Source organism: Vigna unguiculata, chromosome 3 (assembly GCF_037176805.1).
Source record: "Vigna unguiculata cultivar grain cowpea cultivar isolate G323 ecotype 2 chromosome 3, ASM3717680v1, whole genome shotgun sequence".
Taxonomy (NCBI): Eukaryota; Viridiplantae; Streptophyta; class Magnoliopsida; order Fabales; family Fabaceae; genus Vigna; species Vigna unguiculata.
Genome location: NC_140794.1, coordinates 46,606,472 through 46,623,985, shown reverse-complemented (window position 1 = coordinate 46,623,985; position 17,514 = coordinate 46,606,472). Strand labels below are relative to the sequence as shown.

Here is a 17,514-nt window from a genome sequence, read left to right as displayed (position 1 = left end):
ACACAAGTTAGGTAAATCTAATTTAATTTAACCCACATTTAAAAAAAAATTATCCAATCTAGTTCAAGTATGTGATGAACAGAATTAAAATCAAATTTGACATTACTATGTGTCACATATTAGTAAGCAATCATTCACTACAAATTTGGCAAGGACATTTTAATTTTTAATAAAGTAATAATTTATATTTTCTAAGAACTAGTTTTAATTTTAAGAGTGAGTGTTTATTTATTAATAGGATAACATTATAAAATTTATTATTGTTTAGTTATTTCTATAATAAAATTGTCATGCTAATAATATGTTCGTAGGTTTTTGGTATGATAACCATGTCTTTGGTGCGAATATTTTCATAGGTGTGAAATTTTAAAATAAATTCACAAATATAGAGCAGAGAAATTCTGTATGTTAATACTTGTATTTCATTGAAGTAACAGTATGAAGCCTAAGGAGATACCTCAACACAGCAAACAAAAATAATGACAAATAAACATTAGTTTGCATATAAGAAATTACATTTTATCAATTAATAAAAATATATTACAATTTTGCAAACAGAAATATCATGCAATCATTCACTAAAATCTCTTCCTATGACAATGGCATCGTATGGAAGACACACCATCAAGTTTTTCTATAAGTTGCTTAAACCAAAACTTAGAATGTTCAAAAACAACATTGGAAACAATAGATACAGAAGCATGAGTCTTCTCTGTGGAAAGCTTCTTTCTCAATGGCTTCTAGTCATTCTCATGTTTCAACATGTTTCTGCACTGACCATACCAAACAATGAAACTGTGCCTGCAGTCATCGTCTTTGGGGACTCCATTGTAGATACAGGAAACAACAACTACATCTCCACTCTTGTCAAATGCAATTTCCCACCATATGGTAGAGATTTTGCAGAAGGAAATCATCCATCTGGGAGGTTCAGCAATGGCTTAGTCCCATCAGATATTATTGGTACAAACTTTCATGCTCTTAACAACAGTTATAGAGCACGAACTATTCAATTCCTTGACAACTTTGTTTCATTTTCAGCTGCAAAATTTGGAGTGAAGAAGTTCTTACCTCCTTATCTTGATCCAAGTTTGCAACTTCAAGATCTCCTCACTGGTGTAAGCTTTGCCTCAGGTGGGGCAGGATATGATCCTCTAACAGCTGAACTAGTGGTACATAACCATATATGCAACTTGTTCATGTTATGCTAAAGCTAATTAATTTACTTTGGCACATCTTAAAGCTAACTTCAGTGCATTCTTTCTCTGTCACAAGTCTGTGATGTCATTGTCAGATCAATTAGTGATGTTCAAGGAGTATATAAAGAAGATAAATGATGCAGTTGGAGGAAACAGAACCACACATATAGTGTCTAAGAGCGTATACATTATTTGCATAGGAAGTGATGACATTGCCAATACTTACACTCAATCACCATTCAGACGTGCTGAGTATGATATTCCTTCATACACTGATCTAATGGCCTCTGAAGCCTCAAAGTTCTTGGAGGTATGTTAGATATGTAAAAGATAAACAAAAACTGAGAATGGTAATATATAGAATACACAAATGCATCTACTATACAAAAACCTTTTAAAGTTTTTTGTTTTATTTATGTTTGTTATGCAGACACTTTATGGAATGGGAGCTAGAAGGATCGGAGTATTTGGTGTACCAGCTATAGGGTGTGTGCCCTCACAAAGAACAATGGGTGGAGGGTTAGATAGAGCATGTGTGGCATCTTCTAACGAAGCAGCAATGCTCTTCAATTCGAAGCTTTCTTCCCAAATGGATGCACTTGGAAAGAAGTTACCTGACACTAGACTTGTTTACCTTGATTCTTACCATGGATTGCTAAAAATGATTACAAATCCTGCTAAATATGGTAACACCATCAATCACATCTATTAGTTATCATTACAATGTAACATTATATTTGTGAAAGAACAGCATTTATGAAATCATGTGACTGGTCTTGTTTTTTATGGTTGTGGTGAAGGTTTCGAAGTGATAGTGAAAGGATGCTGCGGCACAGGGAATATAGAAGTGAGCATTTTGTGCAACCGCTACGTCATAAACACGTGCTCTAACTCTTCTGACTACATATTTTGGGACAGTTACCATCCAACAGAGAGGGCTTACTATGTTCTTAGTACTTTAACTCTTGATGAAAAAATTAACCAGTTCTTTTAAGGATCTGCTTTGTTGTCTATGGATTTAATTTGTCTGGTTTTATGCCTAATATGTTGTAAGAGATTGTAAGGAATGTTATGTTATACATAAGTGTGATCATGAGAGTGACTCCAAAGGTTGGTTGCCTTGTTATGAAAATACATTGAATTATATTACTTTAATCTATTTGTTCTTGTTTGATTGGTTACTGGTTTAACATTTTTATGCATGGTGTTCAAGATAGCAATACTTTTTTCTTTATTTTATGTCTTGAAAATATATTTAATATGGGTTTGGATTGATTTAAAAATATCTTAGGATTTTTGTTGGAGTAAATATGGAAGTTAAGGTAAGTGTTGGATATGAACTATGAAGATGCAGAGCTTGGGTCTCTTACTGACAAAAACATAGGCTTAAGGGGAATCGCAGATTGAGCATATTTCCTGGTCTGCTTAGATGCCGTTAATAGTTAGAAATACAGAAGAAAAGGAGTATCAATATCGTCTTATATTAATTATAAAATATCACACATACACACAAATTACACTAAGCTAAACAATATCAACTAACCCATCACACAAGTTGACACTTTAGACTCACTTATCCGAATCTAGACATTGATGTATGATTCTTGGTGGTTTTTACACTTGTGGTAGTCTTTACTACTTGTACAGTCATTGTCAATGGGTTTTACCCAACCACACAAGGTTAGTACCTTTAACCGTCATAAGAACCCTGTGGATGTTCTTAAAGACAGAACCTCATGTCCCTCTCACCACATGACTAATTCTACCATACACGAGTCTTGAATGAGCATTAGAGTATCAGGATAAATCTCCATTACTAACTCCTTACATCAATAAACACACTACTAATTAAATCAAATAGGATTTCGCCCATGAAATCTCCTATATTCTCACACAAGCATTTGAAAACACATATTAAAAACCATACAACATATGTCTCTCTTGGAAAATAACTAATTCTTATAATTTTTATCCAATCCAACTTAACAACACATTATGCAAACAATTTGGGATTTTAGAAATAAAACTGCAGTTTGTGTAAATATCAAAAAATTTTGTATTTATATTCAAATTAAAGATGATTGAATCAAGAATAAAATGCAACAAGAACCAACTTAATTGAATAACCATAGAGAAAGTTATGCACCAAACAAGCAACAAAGGTCAATGTTGTCAACAACCAAAACTACAAGAACCTTGCAATAAAAACTGATCTCACTAAAGACCTCCGATTCAAGATCCGACCGGTCAAATTCAAGAACTATGTGTCTAGGATCAGCTGTTAACATTTCAGACCGATCCAACGGTTAACAAAGTAGGAAACTTTATTTTACGAAAAGTGTGTAGTGTAGGAAAATGGATAGCACCACACCATATCTTGCACTCTTATCTCTCAAACTCATTTCAAAATGGTTTATAGATGATACCAAACTGAGCAATTGCAACAACCAATATCTTTCATTCCAATTGCATTCTAAACTACCTAAAATTCTCTAACCCATAGGTACTCAAACATGAAATTCATCCCCATTCAATGCAATCATCAATCAGACATACTCAGCAAATTCCAAAGAAAATAAGTACAATCCATTTCAAAGAAAAAGAAGGAGTACAAGCTTCCCTTACCTTGAGAGGTGCTAACCCAAGAACAAGCCCCAAAAGAAAAGCACCACGACACGATTACAGTTTACGGAGTTGGAAAATAGAACCAAAGGAGGCGAAAACTAAGATCCTAGCAGAGGTTAAAGTGGAACTAAAACTTCCAAACAGGAAAGAAAATAAAGGGAGCATGAGTTTAGAGTTCTACTTACGTGGATGATAACGTTCAGTAAGCTCAAGGGAGGATCTTGTTGTGCCCTAGCAGAGCTTCTCTTTCACACAAGGGAGAAAAGAGGTAGACTGTTTTTGGAAAGGAGACAGAAAATGAGAGTTAGTGGATGAAAAGGAGGATCTGAAGGCCCCTAATGGGGCTTACTATGGGCCCTTACTCAATAAGTGCCCAAATACTTAAAACAAAAGTGGATTTTACAAAACACAAAATTGAATTGATTTTTTAAAAATAAATACATATAATCATTTTAACCTAATGTTTATTTGTTAATTTTTTTTCTTATTAATATTAAATGGTGATCTTGACTAGAATATTTGACATATTTCACCCCAAATTCAAACTCCAACAAATTACATTATGAGTTTTTTACTTATTAACATTTTCCCTCAATATAAATTAAAATCTTCTTGTTTTATTTCAATTTAGTTCAAAACTTAAATTCTTTTAACAATCAAACACCAAAATATACCAAGATTTACAAATAATGACCAAAAAAACCAATCATATCCACGACCATTCAAATTGTATTCTTTTGGGTGGATTCACTATTCAAGAGGAATGGGAAGAAAGTATTAGAGGATGATTGCTTTGTTCTTTTTGGCTCAAATCTTTATAGTAAATTACTCGAGCAACCGTCTTATAAACAATTCTTTCTAAATTAGTATGGAAAAAATGTGAAGTTTTTTATTTATATTTTGTTGAATAGTATGACAAAAAATGTGTAATATTAGTCATGTTTTCTTGGACTATATGGACACTTTTTTGGAAACAATTCATCATATATTGGTGGTGAGCATGATAAAAATATTGGTTATTGATTTTACTGTGATTGTTATCTTATGGGTTGCTTAAAAAATTATTTAAATATTTGAATCCTTAAAATAAATAAATAATTTTTTTATGTGGATTGGTAAGCCAATCCACATAACCCACCAACTCGTGGTGGGTTGAGCCGGGTTGCAAAATTTCTGGCTCACCATAAAGTGAGTCGGGTTTGAGTCACTCATTTTCAACTTGACTCATGGTGAGCCAACCTATGTAAGCCGGGTTGACTCACTTTGACATGTCTATTTTTGGGGTGATGGAAAGGGATAGAGAGGGAAGATTAGCCAGATTCATAATAAATGTCATCCCTCTAGTCTCAGTAGAATTGGAGGGTGACAAATGCTAAATGACTAATTTATCCACTTCGTATTTATTTTTACTCACACTACTCTTATAAACTTTACTTATTTTTCACCTTCCATATTAAATTTATTTTTATACAAAATATATTGTTATATTTTCATTTTTTAAATATTCTTTTTATAATTTCAATTATTGAATAAAATTTATAAAAATAATTATAAATCATTTATATATAATTTTATATAACCGATAACAATAGGAATTTTTTGATAATCTAACTTTTTATCTATTAATTTTTTTTAATATATTACATCAATCAATATAGTCACAAACTTCACCTCCTAATTCACTTTAAAATCACCTCTGAATTTCTTAAAAGAAACAACATTAATTTCACCTTCTAATACTTTCAAACTCTTCCCCTCTTTCTTCCTCAAATCATTCCTAAAAAAACACACAAATAAACATAATCATAAACTCAGTTTTGTCATAAAAAAGTTTATGTGTATAGTTCTATCTCAACAACATAAATATAATATTTTAACATTAACTTTGAAAGTTTATGACAACATAAAAATTCAAGGATTTTGTATTTACCTTGATTTCCAATCAAAAACCTCATCAATACATAACAGCAAACTATATCTATCCAACATAGAGTTCTATTTCACGTACAATTTCAAGTTGTCAACATCTATTCGTTTCATCGAGATCCTAAACAAATCAATTACGAATTTAGGTTAATTTTCCTTGTCTTAAAATGTTGTGTTTTTGTGACTTTGATTCCACAGATAAAGATTTATAAGGTATAACTCTCTTAAAAAAACTTATTAAAAAAACGAATATATTATTAGAATTCTATACGAAGTGCATTTCATGTCAAGAGAGAAGAATAGAAACTTGATAAAAAAAAAAAAAATTCAATCTCAGAATCTTATTTTACTCTCAATCACCTTCTATCTGACAATATTTATCTGAGAAATGATGTAAGGTTTATAAAAAAAGAGTTGAAGATAACTTATAAATAATTATGATAAAAGAATCCCAAAGAAATAAATTATTTATAAAAGAATATAATAAAATAACTAAATTTCTATTTTATATAGTTAAAACTAGGAGTGGCAAAACGGGCGAGCCCGTAAAAAACGAGCCGGACCGGGCTGGTCCGTCCACTTTTTTTTTCTTTTTTTAAATTTTTTTAAAAACTTTTTTAATTTGTTTTTAATTTTTTAAATTTGTTTATATTTACATATAAATTATTATTAAAGAAATACTTAATCAAATAAAATATTTCTCAAATTTTTAATTGACTAGTTAATGTTTTTAATTAGATAAATTAAAATAATTATTAAATTTACATATTAAATTATTCGATTATAATTAATAATTGAAACTTAATTTGTAGGTGTTAATGATTTAAATTAAAATACTATTATATATTTACACATTTAAAAAATAATATAAAAAATTAATCTTTTTAATTACTTTTATTTTATTTTATTTTTTTAAAACGGATCAACGGGTCAGGACGGACTGACCCGTACTTTGGTCTGTCAAGTTGACAGGCTAGACGGGACTGACCAAAACATATTGACGGGTTGAAATCTTCAACCCAACCCATTTCTTTTAACAAGGACTAACATGCTAGTCCAACGGACCAACCCGTTTTGCCCCTAGTTAAAACTTAATATCCATTCTTAAATGTCATCCCACTCATTTAACATATCCTCTAATAATTTTATCAAGTTAATAACTAATCTATTAGAAATATATGATTTTTAATTTTAGTCAAATACACTTTTTTTCTTGAGAGGATTTCAAATTGAATCACTTTTATTTCATGCCAAACCTGAAGCGGGGAAGGGTGTCAGGTTAAAGAGAGCATCTAAGATTAATTTCTAGATAGAGATCAGAGTCTAACCAGTGCTTTGTACCAGTATTATGGTATATATAAATTATTATTAATATTATTATTATTTATTATCATTATACATTTGAATATCTAGTTATCTGTGTAATGTATATGTCTTTTTGTTGTGCTGTTTTATCTATTTGTTTTATTTTCCTATGTAAAAGCTGCAGTCCAACCAACCACCATGCATGCATGCGTATGCATAATTGCTGTTGCTTTCCTATCAAAGGGAAAAGGGAAAAATGACTAGTCATGCTTATTACCGGGCACTTTTAAGGAAGCACACTACATGTATGAACAAAGTTTCGTGAGAAACTTGAAGACTAAATCTCCTAATGGTTGAGTAACTCAGTTGCCTTGCTTAAATACCTAACACCAACAGGTAAATGCTATGGATTTCCTATTAACAAAATATGCCAAACATGAAAATCACCATCATAAATTCATTATATGGATCAAAATCCTAGAAGCACAACTGTGAGATTCTGGTCACATGATGATGAATCTTTTCACCCTTAAATCTCTCAATGTATGTCTTTTTGTTGTGCTGTTTTACATATCTGGTGTAACAGCCAAATCACAAACAAATTACAGCAAGTTTGCATTTCCTGCTGTCATAGCTTTTGGTGATTCAATCTTGGATACAGGGAACAACGATTATATTGAAACCATAATGAAGGCAGATTTCAGACCATATGGGAGGGATTTCTTAGGAGGAAAACCCACTGGAAGGTTTAGCAATGGCAGGATCCCGTCAGACTTTTTAGGTACTTCTAAACTAATGCTTATGAAAGTGGTTTTATCAAATAAAAGAAAAATGTTATTTGTTCACCAAATCATACCAGCTAAATGTAAACTAAGAAAGAAACACTGTTATGCTTGGAAATTGGCTTATAATTTCAGCTGAAAAGTTTGGAATAAAGGAGACTCTGCCACCCTATCTTGATCCAACTCTGGTGATTGAAGACCTCTTAACCGGGGTGTCTTTTGCCTCTGCCGGATCTGGATATGATCCTCTAACAACAGAACTAGCAGTAATCATCACTCTGCTCAGCCACCACAATCTATTTTCTAACTCTCAACATTCCAGTTCTGTTTTTTCTAACAGTTTTTTCTTTTTGTTATATATCAGGCAGTGTTGTCAGTAGAGGATCAACTGAATATGTTCAAAGAGTACATAGAAAAACTGAAGGCAGATGCAGGGAAAGAAAGGACAGCTTTCATTCTAGCAGAAAGCATATTTTTTATCAGTATGGGAAGCAATGACGTTTCAGTAACATATTTCATGTCACCATATCGGAGAAATGAGTGTAGTGTTGAAGAGTACACAAGTATGCTAGTCAAAATATCTTCGGATTTTGTTCAGGTGTGCTTTTGATGTGAATAATATTTGAATTCAAGGCTAGGAACATGTATATTGACAATAATAACAACAATAGCATGATGGTATTAGAAAAATTCACAATTTGATGGAAATGTCATGAAATTTAATGGAAGGAACTGTATAAATATGGAGCAAGAAAGATTGGAGTACTGAGCCTAGCTCCATTAGGATGTGTGCCACTGCAGAGAACATTAGGGGGAGGTGGAGAAAGGAACTGCGTAGAATCAATAAACCAAGCAGCCATGGTCTTCAACTCCAAGCTTTCTTCTTCAATAGAGGCTCTCAACAAAAGTCTTCCAAAAGCTAGGCTTGTCTACCTTGACAACTATAGTGAACTCAATGAAATTATCCAACACTACAACAAATTTGGTAAATTTCTTCATCTATGTTTAGCCTTGTACTCTTTATGTCATTCCAGAACAAATTAAACTGTTCTTATTGTGATGAGGAACCAATGAATTATGAGTCACCGAGTGAATGGTTATGGAACAGGATTTGAAGCGGGGGATACTGCATGCTGTGGCGTTGCAAATATTGAAGCAGGCATTCTCTGTAATTCCTTCTCCTTAAAAATATGTCAAAATGCTACAAAATATGTATTCTGGGACAGTATTCACCCCACAGAACGAACTTACAATATGCTTGTTACAAGTATCATAGGAAAAAATGTTGACAAGTTTGCTTGAAAATACTTTTCCTTTTGAGCTTAATATACTGATGCAGTTAATGGATAGTATATGTTGTAAAACGAGGCTCAACTATGAAAACATACTCTAGAGTTATCATATGTTTTATACTGTAGTCGGAACAAAGTTACAAAACCATAGCTCAATTCAGCATGTAAAAGAACCAATATCATGAGGGCTATGGTGTGTCTTATGATTTTTTGAGATAAAAGTTCATCCTCATCTCATTCTTAACATATATGAAATCTTTGTCTCCACGCACCTTTAATCATGTGTATGCTTATGTCCATAAATGACCTTCTTACTCTTTCAAATATTAATATTTTTTTATAAAAATAAGAAACACAGCACAATAAACACGATATTATCATTAAGAATACATGTTCTAAGGATTAAAGTTTGGAAAAGTAGTAAAAACGTATATCCTAAAAACTATTTGAATTATTGAGATTGATATATGTTTTTAGTGAAATATCATTTGAATGAATTTGTATAAAAGAAAAAAAAAATGTTATCGAGATTGTGATCACAAATAATGTACTTTAAGAATATAACTTAAATTTGTAAAATTAAATAACATAAATACAAGTTGAGAGAATAAAAGATTATATAGAAAACAAAAAGAAATAAGAATTTTTCAAATGAAACCAGATTAAGAACTCTAGAGATAAGAGAGATAAGTTTTCTAGATTATGGTTTTCTAAATTATGAGTTCAGAAACATTCCTAAGAAAAGATACTTACGAAAACAAAAATCAAGGCAACTATTTAGAAAATTTAGAAAATTGATGTGAAATACAAAATATAAGAATTAGAAGCGGATAAATCAGTTTTTTTTTTTTTAATATTAACATGAAGAACTTGTAACAATGGACACAAGAAAAAAAAAAATCTTATGAATTAACGGTGGTCGGTTGATTTAATACGGTTATTTTATATGATATGATGATTAAACTATTTACTACAATTGATTAATTAAAAAAAAAAATTGAAGCAGATACGTAACTTATCAACTAATGTGGTTAGTACTAAATTAACAAAAGACTAAATTACAATACATTTTCACAAAATGAAAATTAAATTAGATTAAAAAAATTTAATAATTTAACTAAGATTTTTAAACAACCGAGGGTTTAAACTATATTTTTAATATTTAAAAAAAATATAGGTTTAAAATAAAGATTTTTTTATTAAAATTCAAAATATATAAAATAAAATTAATTTCAAGATGAAGTAATTCAATAAATAAATTTAAAATAAAATATTTTATCATGTAGAATTGTAAATAAACTTAATTAATGATTCGGTCTTATTTAAAATAAACAATAAAAATTTGGAACTAAATTAAGTAAAAAAGTTTAATACAAGATACTGTGATATTGTACGTTACATTGTTATTATCCCACATTTTCATTGTAATATATGATTCATCATCTTCAAAGATGACAATTTAAAAAAGAAGTATAAGAAAGTAAATCGATAAAATTAAAAATATTACGAGTTCACACTTAAAAATACAAATGGCGTTATGAAGTTATGAACGATGTAATGGAAATAATCTAACTAAATTATTTTTTGAAAATTAGAAAATTTAAATGCACTCAATGGAAATAGTAACTACAACTAGTTGCAAAAACTATTGAGATTCATATTCCAACATATTCATATGCCAACTGATATTTACCCTCATTTTTGGAGGAGGTAGAGTTTGAATTGCACTGAAAAAACTACTCATCCCAAACAGGTTTACGTAAAATTTTGGGAAAACGGCAAAGATTACTGTCTTATTTGTCAAAGAAAGATGGAATACTGATAAAAAATTAATCAATCAGTTTAATATTCGGCAGTCACAAATTCGTTAAATTGAAGAGTAATTTTCAATTATTCGATTTATTAGATCTTGAATTTGGATGAACTTTTTTTTTAAGCGATTCATAAAAGAATAAATCGAGCAAAAACTTATGAATATCTCAACGAAAAGAAAGGACTTCATGATAGTAGGGCCTCACCACCCATCAATGCACGGTGTTCTTAGACTTATTGTTACTCTAGATGGTGAGGATGTTATTAATACACACAAATTTTGACTGAATTCTATGTATTCATACAAGATATCCCATGGAAAAGGGAGAGAAACAACATTTCGTAACAAAATTAGTTTTCAAGATTTGTGTTGAAAATAATGTTTTGGATATAATGTAGAAGAATTTTCTTTTTCAACTCATTTCGTTTTTAGTTTGAATGGATTTAGATAGATCAATTCTTAAGCTTCTTATATGGGTGTTTCTTTTAGATTTTGATTTATTTTTTTATTTTGACTGCTTTTTTAAATTTAATCATTTTTTATTAAAAAATTACCTATAAAATTAATAAAATTTATTTACAATATAATAAAAAAATATTTTTTGTCAATATTTGTTTTTTTTTATTTTACTATTCAAATAAAAATTTTATAAATTAAAATAATTGTTTTACCCATCTTACCCGTCTATTTAAATTTTAGGTATTTTTTTAAACTTAACATTTTTTTAATTAAAAACTATTTCATATAAATTATAAAAATTATTTATATTTAATTTTATGATTATAAAAATAACAATAATAATTTTATTATTTTTATTATCAATCAAGAAAATTTCATATCATCCCAGTACTAATATTTGATAGGAATATATAATTTTAATTAATATGTGAAAAAAAAAGAAACAAAATTTCAGAACAGGTAGTGTTTTCAAAATATTATTTGGTTGTAAATAATGTTTTGAAGATGAGTTGAAAAGAAAGAACCAAAACATTCTCCAAACCACCAACAAAAAATACAAAATTATTTATCCTAAAATAATCAATAAAAAATCGTTCTATCAAATCTTACCGGAAATAATCATCAAATTCTGTTAAAAACTAAATTGTCATTCAAATCTTATTTCGGTTAAAAACTAAATTGTCATTCAAATCTTATTAAAATTTTACCTAAAATAATTATCAAAATTTTCATTCAGTTAAAAACTAAATTGTTATGCAATTTAAATGTTAGTTTAGGTACTTTTAGTGTATTTTAAATTTGATTAACTAAATTAAGATTGCATTATCCTTTAAATTTAGTTTAAGTACTTTTAGCGTATTTTAAATTTGATTAACTAAATTAAGATTGCATTACCCATGCATTAAGTAAAGCCAGGATGTAATACATTACAAAAAAAATAAGGTATAATTACTGATTTGGTATCCAACTTTTTCGTTAAGTTCAATTTGGTACAGACACGTGTCAAGCCTTGAAATTTTAATTTTAATTTTTTCAAAAAAAATATAATTTTTTTTTCAAAAAAAATTAAATTTTTTTTCAAACAATTTTAAAATTGACATGTGTCAGTTTATCATCGTACCACGTGGCAGCTTACAATCATGACATGTGGCAGTGTAATAGTTGTTTTCAATTTAAATTTTTGGTTCAATTTAATACCCAAATTTTTTTAAAATGATCCAATTTCATCCTCTCCCATTTGAGACCAAATTAGTAAATAAACTTAATTATAACTTATATAAACATGTTAAAATAATTGTTTTGAATTTATACATCAAATCACTACACCTAAATATTCAAATTATTTTATTTTTTACAAATGTAAAAAATTTCATGTATAAAAAATTACAAAGGTTAAAATGTAAAAAATAAAATAATTTAAGTATTTAGGTGAAATGATTTGATATATATATTAGAAAAAGTCATTGTAACATGTATATATAGGTTGTAATTGAATTTATTTACTAATTTGGTCTCAAAGGGAAGAGGACGAATTTGAATCATTTAATTACACTGCCACGTGTCATGATTGTAAGCTGCCACATGGCACGATGATAAACTGACACGTGACATTTTTTTAAATTTTTTGGAAAAAACTTAATTTTTTAAAAAAAATAATAATTTTTTAAAAAAAATAAAAAAAAAATAAAAAATTTTATGGCTTGACACGTGTCCTATACGGACATTAACTACGGAGAGGACCAAATTAAATCTCTTTAGAAAATTGGAATACTAAATTGAACAAACCAAAAGTTTGGATACCAAATTGAACTTAACAAAGAAGTTTGGATACAAAATCAGTAATTGTACCAAAAAATAATAATGATGAAAAAGACATTTAATCATTTAAGCTGAGTATAACAGAATCAATGGTATGCATTGGATATACTTAAACAAATCTTAACACTCACGAGTTAAAGAACGACAGCTGAAGCACTGCGGTGACACATCCCAATTAAAATCCTAAAATTAAATTAATTCTTAGTTTGAACGATTGTGTCTTTGTTATGACCAACATGTTAACCAGTACTTTTACGCAACCATGCAAACCTCACGTCAGCAAAATCAGTCATTTTGTAGCATTTCAACGTTCCACCCACCCGATTAGGTATTTACCTTCAGAAAAACTAATTTAATAAATTTCCATGAAAAGCATGATAACATACGCACTCTAGATCATAATATTGGGAGCTAAAAGCAGAAGCAACAAGCACTTTGACAAAACTACTTGTCAATAGATTCCAACAAATCCATTGCAATGAAGCAACGATGAAGGTAATAGGGCACTACCTTTGACACTACTACTAATATGAAAGATCCTTCAATTGTTTCAGCATACAAACCCTATACAAGTAATGACTATAATAATATTATTACTTACCACAACCATCGCCAACCCTCCGCATCTATTTAGACATATATGAAATATCCACACCACCTACACTGCCACAAGACAGACTACAAAATTGCATTTCAACTATTCTAAAATTCACTTGAGAGTAGAGACCGAAAGAGAATATACACAGCAGAGGACATGAGTATGAGGCGGTGAGCAAAATGAAATTGAAGACGCAGTTGCATCAGCGAAGTTTATTCTGAGCAACTGCCTGGCAAAGCTCATCTTCATAGAAGAGAACTCTATTGGATGCCAAAGATTTGTATAAGGGCCTTGGTATAACTGATGGCACCAAACAACGGGAAGGAAAAGCTGACTCTGGGAAAAGAACAGCTGCAACCTGCCGCATCTCAGAAACTTTTAAGCGAGAAGGAGGTCGAGGCCCATGTCGCGGTGCTTTAGGTGTGTGTGGACTTGGAACTCTCACTCCCTTCCCATCACCCTTGCTGCAAAAAATTAATAACAGAGTGATCAAAACTTGCTTATGAAACTGTATGATAAAAACATGCGTATAAAACAGCAAAGAATTATTTTTTGTCAGAAAAACCTACGACAAAAAAGGCCAATGCTCAGTAGGACGAGGAGTCATTGTGCTTAACATCTCTTGCCGAGAGCGATCTGGAGTAGTATAATTGAAGTAAAATTGTCTTGCAATCATAACCTAACAGCATTAGAAAAAGTTAGCAATTACACAAGAAGCCAATGTACTTCAGCTAAATCATAAACAAGCATTTAAAGGCATAAATACAGAGTCACGACTTACAGCTTTCCTAATTCTCTGAGAAACATGGAAGACAGCTCTCAGTTGGTCGTGGTGAAGGAGACACAGTATTTTAACCTCGAATTTGTCAAGATAAGGGGTCAGCATAACAGAAATTGAAAGGAAAAAAAAAATAGTATGCAGTCTACCAATTAATTCTTCCTTATACATGCTTCAACATTCAACAAGTCAGAACAAATCACCCGAATCCACCACAGATACAAATACATAAAATACTGACAAGACCTCGAATTCAACATCAAAAACAACAGAAGTATGACTCAACAGAAATAGAAGAAAAGACAAAGTATGCAAACACTAAACATCCAAGGCTGGATAGAGAACTTCCACAATATCATCAAATCAAAATTCTTTGAGCCACGATCCCGAACAAGGTAGAATAGAACACAAGGACAGCCCAGTAAAATCATTAACAAGCCAAAGTAGAGAATCTGCAATCATGAACCAATAACATCGGTTTTCAAAAATATAGAATCTCAACCTTCAAATCCCCTAATCATTATTACAATTAACTTAATAAAAAAAAAGACAATGATTTCTCTTTTTTATCCTTCCCGTTTCCCGGAAAACAATCACGCACCATTTCTCTGGATACCCTTACAAGCAAACACATTAATTCCGTATGACAGCAGCAACAAAAATTCCTGAATTAGAGAAAATTAATTAACTCGCAACTCTCGATACAAATTCATAAAAACAGTGGCAAGGCATAACTAATAAAGAAACAACAAAATAACCCAAAACAAAAGTGCAAGAAACGCATGCAAAACATTAAAATCCCAAGGCAGAATGGGAAAGTTGAGACACAACTACAAAATAAACAAATAGGAACACAAGTATATTCTAACACGTCCTTCAAATTCAGGGAAACCCGAACATCAACAAGCAACACAACGCCAATCAAGGAAATCCACGATCATGGCCCATCAACATTGGTGTTTAACAAACGGAGAACCCCAACATTCAAATCCGGTAATAACTACTCTAATTAAATCCAAAGAAAACAAACAAAAAAGTTTTTTCTTCCCGGAAAACAAGCACGCGCCCATTTCCCTCAAATAAAACCCTCAAATACACAAACAAAAGCAAGTCAAACAAACACGCCAGTTACAGAGAAGTGATTAAATTAGCAACTCCAGAAAATTGAATCCTATGAAACATACCAGCAATTCCATGGGGAGAGACTCGAGCTTGGATTCAGAAAGGGAATCGTCGAGGCGAGGGGTTTTGGGGGTTCCGACGAAACCAGCACCGTGGCTAACCAAATTGACAGGCGACAGCATCACAGGACTCTTATCGAAAACCCTGGCATTCTCTTCATGCCCCTTTGCTCTCTTCCTGGCATGCAACACCGCCACCCTCTTCTTCCCGAGATCGGTGCAGCAACACTTTCCCGCAGCAGAAGCCGAACCTGCAGGCTTGGAGCAGCGAAGCTGAGCCAGAGTCCCCGGCCTCAGGTACTTGTTCCCGGAGCTCCGTGACTGCCTCCTCCCCTTAACCCTCTTCGTCTTCTCCTTCGGCGACACTTTCCCCATTCTCTCGTTCCCCACACTCAACCCAGCCTGAAAAATAAAGAAAAGAAAATTGAAAAACAAAGATCAAGAAGAAGAAGAAGAGAAAGAGAAAGGTTGGTACATGATGGTGGTGGTGAGGTGGAAGGTGAAAATAGAAGGCGGAACAGAGAGGGAAAGAAAGGAATGGGGCCGCTAGGGTTTTTATTCTACTTTGTTTGAATTTGGTCACTCATTAAGGTGCCCGCCAAATTTCAGTGAACTGTTTTTGCTCCACGGAATCACACCCTGGGCCTCCTGCACTCGATCTACTTTTCCCACGTGGCATCTTCTCGTTCGTCCTTTTTGGTATCCTAGGCCATCTGGGTCCCACCAATTCTTTCGTCCACTCATTCCTCAGGACCTGCCGTGGATTTCGATCAATCTCTGGTTGAAAATTTGTTTTTTTTTTTTTATTTCTGTTGTTTTGTTAGGATTCTAGAACAACTGAAAAAACGGAGTTTTAAGATATTATTATTATTATATTGTGATAATAAAGAAAGACAGCGTATATTTTTAAGGTCATTTTAAAATATGTTCTGTTATAGAGAATAAATCTGATATTTGAAAAAAAAGAAAGAAAAGGAAACAAATAAATAAAGAAATAGTAGAATGACTAGTTTACCCGACTTGGTTGCTGTACCCTGAAAAGGTGGCAACCCTCGTGTCATAAGTGATGATAGTGATTTAATGCGCAAAAATACGGATTCACCCCTTTATTAATTCATCACTCGCACGTGAGTTCCGCGCTTTGCAAAATTACCCAAGAGAACAGACAAATACGGCATCTACAGTAGTTAGATAACAAATGTACTCTCAAATATGTTACTTCATAATTTTGTTAAAATTGTCAAAATAAGTTTTTAATTTACATATGAAGTAATTTTATGTAGATAACAACAATTATGTAGAACTAACAAATCACATATGAAGTGTGATCTAGGTGTTTCAACAACTGGAAACATACATGCGGATTTTTAAGGAAAAAATGTCTTTAATAAATAACCTCATTCGTATATTTTTATTGTATTTTTTATTATTGCCTCTTAGAAAATTAAATTTCTCAAATATATCTCATATGATATATTTACATAGTCAAATATTTTCATTGATGATGTCAATTTATCAATTAATTTTATAATTATTACATAAACTTTGATATTATAATCTCATATAATTGACAATAATTTATTATGTGATGAGTTGAAAACTCTATAGCCGTGATAATGGCGGAAGATTATTTGTGAATCATCTTTCCATATTAGTTTTACATGTGATATCAGATAAGGTTAAATACTTTGTCCTGTTTTTTTAAATTTGTCGTGATTATACTTTTGGATCTTTTATT

The 17,514-nt window shown here is 31.1% G+C and overlaps 3 protein-coding genes and 1 long non-coding RNA gene across 5 annotated transcripts; 2 read left to right on the top strand and 2 right to left on the bottom strand.

Annotated features, from left to right (window-relative positions):
- Window positions 1-556: 556 nt before the first annotated feature.
- Window positions 557-4,123, bottom strand: LOC146887910 (uncharacterized). Its single transcript, XR_014994085.1, has 3 exons — window positions 4,010-4,123; window positions 1,072-1,276; window positions 557-921 (listed from the first exon to the last, which is right to left on the bottom strand). It is a non-coding gene; the product is annotated as an uncharacterized LOC146887910 (long non-coding RNA).
- Window positions 663-2,326, top strand: LOC114175459 (GDSL esterase/lipase EXL3-like). Its single transcript, XM_028060217.2, has 5 exons — window positions 663-963; window positions 1,042-1,172; window positions 1,276-1,509; window positions 1,630-1,885; window positions 2,000-2,326. Exons 1-5 carry the CDS (start codon window positions 663-665, stop codon window positions 2,191-2,193), a joined length of 1,116 nt encoding a protein of 371 aa, XP_027916018.2. The 3' UTR covers window positions 2,194-2,326.
- Window positions 4,124-7,040: 2,917 nt separating the features above from the next.
- LOC114179877 (GDSL esterase/lipase EXL3-like) lies at window positions 7,041-9,320 on the top strand. Of its 2 annotated transcripts, XM_085670219.1 has the most exons (6): window positions 7,041-7,451; window positions 7,717-7,836; window positions 7,973-8,103; window positions 8,202-8,435; window positions 8,567-8,822; window positions 8,946-9,318. In XM_085670219.1, the coding sequence occupies exons 2-6, from the start codon at window positions 7,743-7,745 to the stop codon at window positions 9,137-9,139; spliced, it is 909 nt and encodes a 302-aa protein (XP_085526345.1). In that variant the 5' UTR covers window positions 7,041-7,451; window positions 7,717-7,742; the 3' UTR covers window positions 9,140-9,318. The 2 variants fall into 2 exon arrangements, with proteins under 2 accessions (XP_085526345.1, XP_027922164.1); XM_028066363.2 differs by lacking the exon at window positions 7,041-7,451 and having other exon boundaries at window positions 7,474-7,836; window positions 8,946-9,320.
- A 4,333-nt stretch (window positions 9,321-13,653) lies between these two features.
- Window positions 13,654-16,384, bottom strand: FBS4 (F-box family protein). Its single transcript, XM_028061536.2, has 5 exons — window positions 16,252-16,384; window positions 15,780-16,178; window positions 14,599-14,673; window positions 14,387-14,496; window positions 13,654-14,281 (listed from the first exon to the last, which is right to left on the bottom strand). Exons 2-5 carry the CDS (start codon window positions 16,149-16,151, stop codon window positions 14,020-14,022), a joined length of 819 nt encoding a protein of 272 aa, XP_027917337.1. The 5' UTR covers window positions 16,152-16,178; window positions 16,252-16,384; the 3' UTR covers window positions 13,654-14,019.
- Window positions 16,385-17,514: the final 1,130 nt, after the last annotated feature.

Bases quoted from the DNA above. Each gene is read 5' to 3' on its own strand.
- LOC114175459 (XM_028060217.2), top strand. From the start codon at position 663: ATGTTCAAAAACAACATTGGAAACAATAGATACAGAAGCATGAGTCTT. The intron at 964-1,041 runs GTACAAACTTTC...TTTCATTTTCAG, and splicing joins AGTCCCATCAGATATTATTG to CTGCAAAATTTGGAGTGAAG. The intron at 1,173-1,275 runs GTACATAACCAT...CTCTGTCACAAG, and splicing joins CTCTAACAGCTGAACTAGTG to TCTGTGATGTCATTGTCAGA.
- LOC114179877 (XM_028066363.2), top strand. From the start codon at position 7,563: ATGATGATGAATCTTTTCACCCTTAAATCTCTCAATGTATGTCTTTTT. The intron at 8,436-8,566 runs GTGTGCTTTTGA...ATTTAATGGAAG, and splicing joins TATCTTCGGATTTTGTTCAG to GAACTGTATAAATATGGAGC. The intron at 8,823-8,945 runs GTAAATTTCTTC...GTTATGGAACAG, and splicing joins CCAACACTACAACAAATTTG to GATTTGAAGCGGGGGATACT.
- FBS4 (XM_028061536.2), bottom strand. From the start codon at position 16,151: ATGGGGAAAGTGTCGCCGAAGGAGAAGACGAAGAGGGTTAAGGGGAGG. The intron at 14,674-15,779 runs GTATGTTTCATA...GACAAATTCGAG, and splicing joins CTCTCCCCATGGAATTGCTG to GTTAAAATACTGTGTCTCCT. The intron at 14,497-14,598 runs GTAAGTCGTGAC...TAATGCTGTTAG, and splicing joins CTCAGAGAATTAGGAAAGCT to GTTATGATTGCAAGACAATT.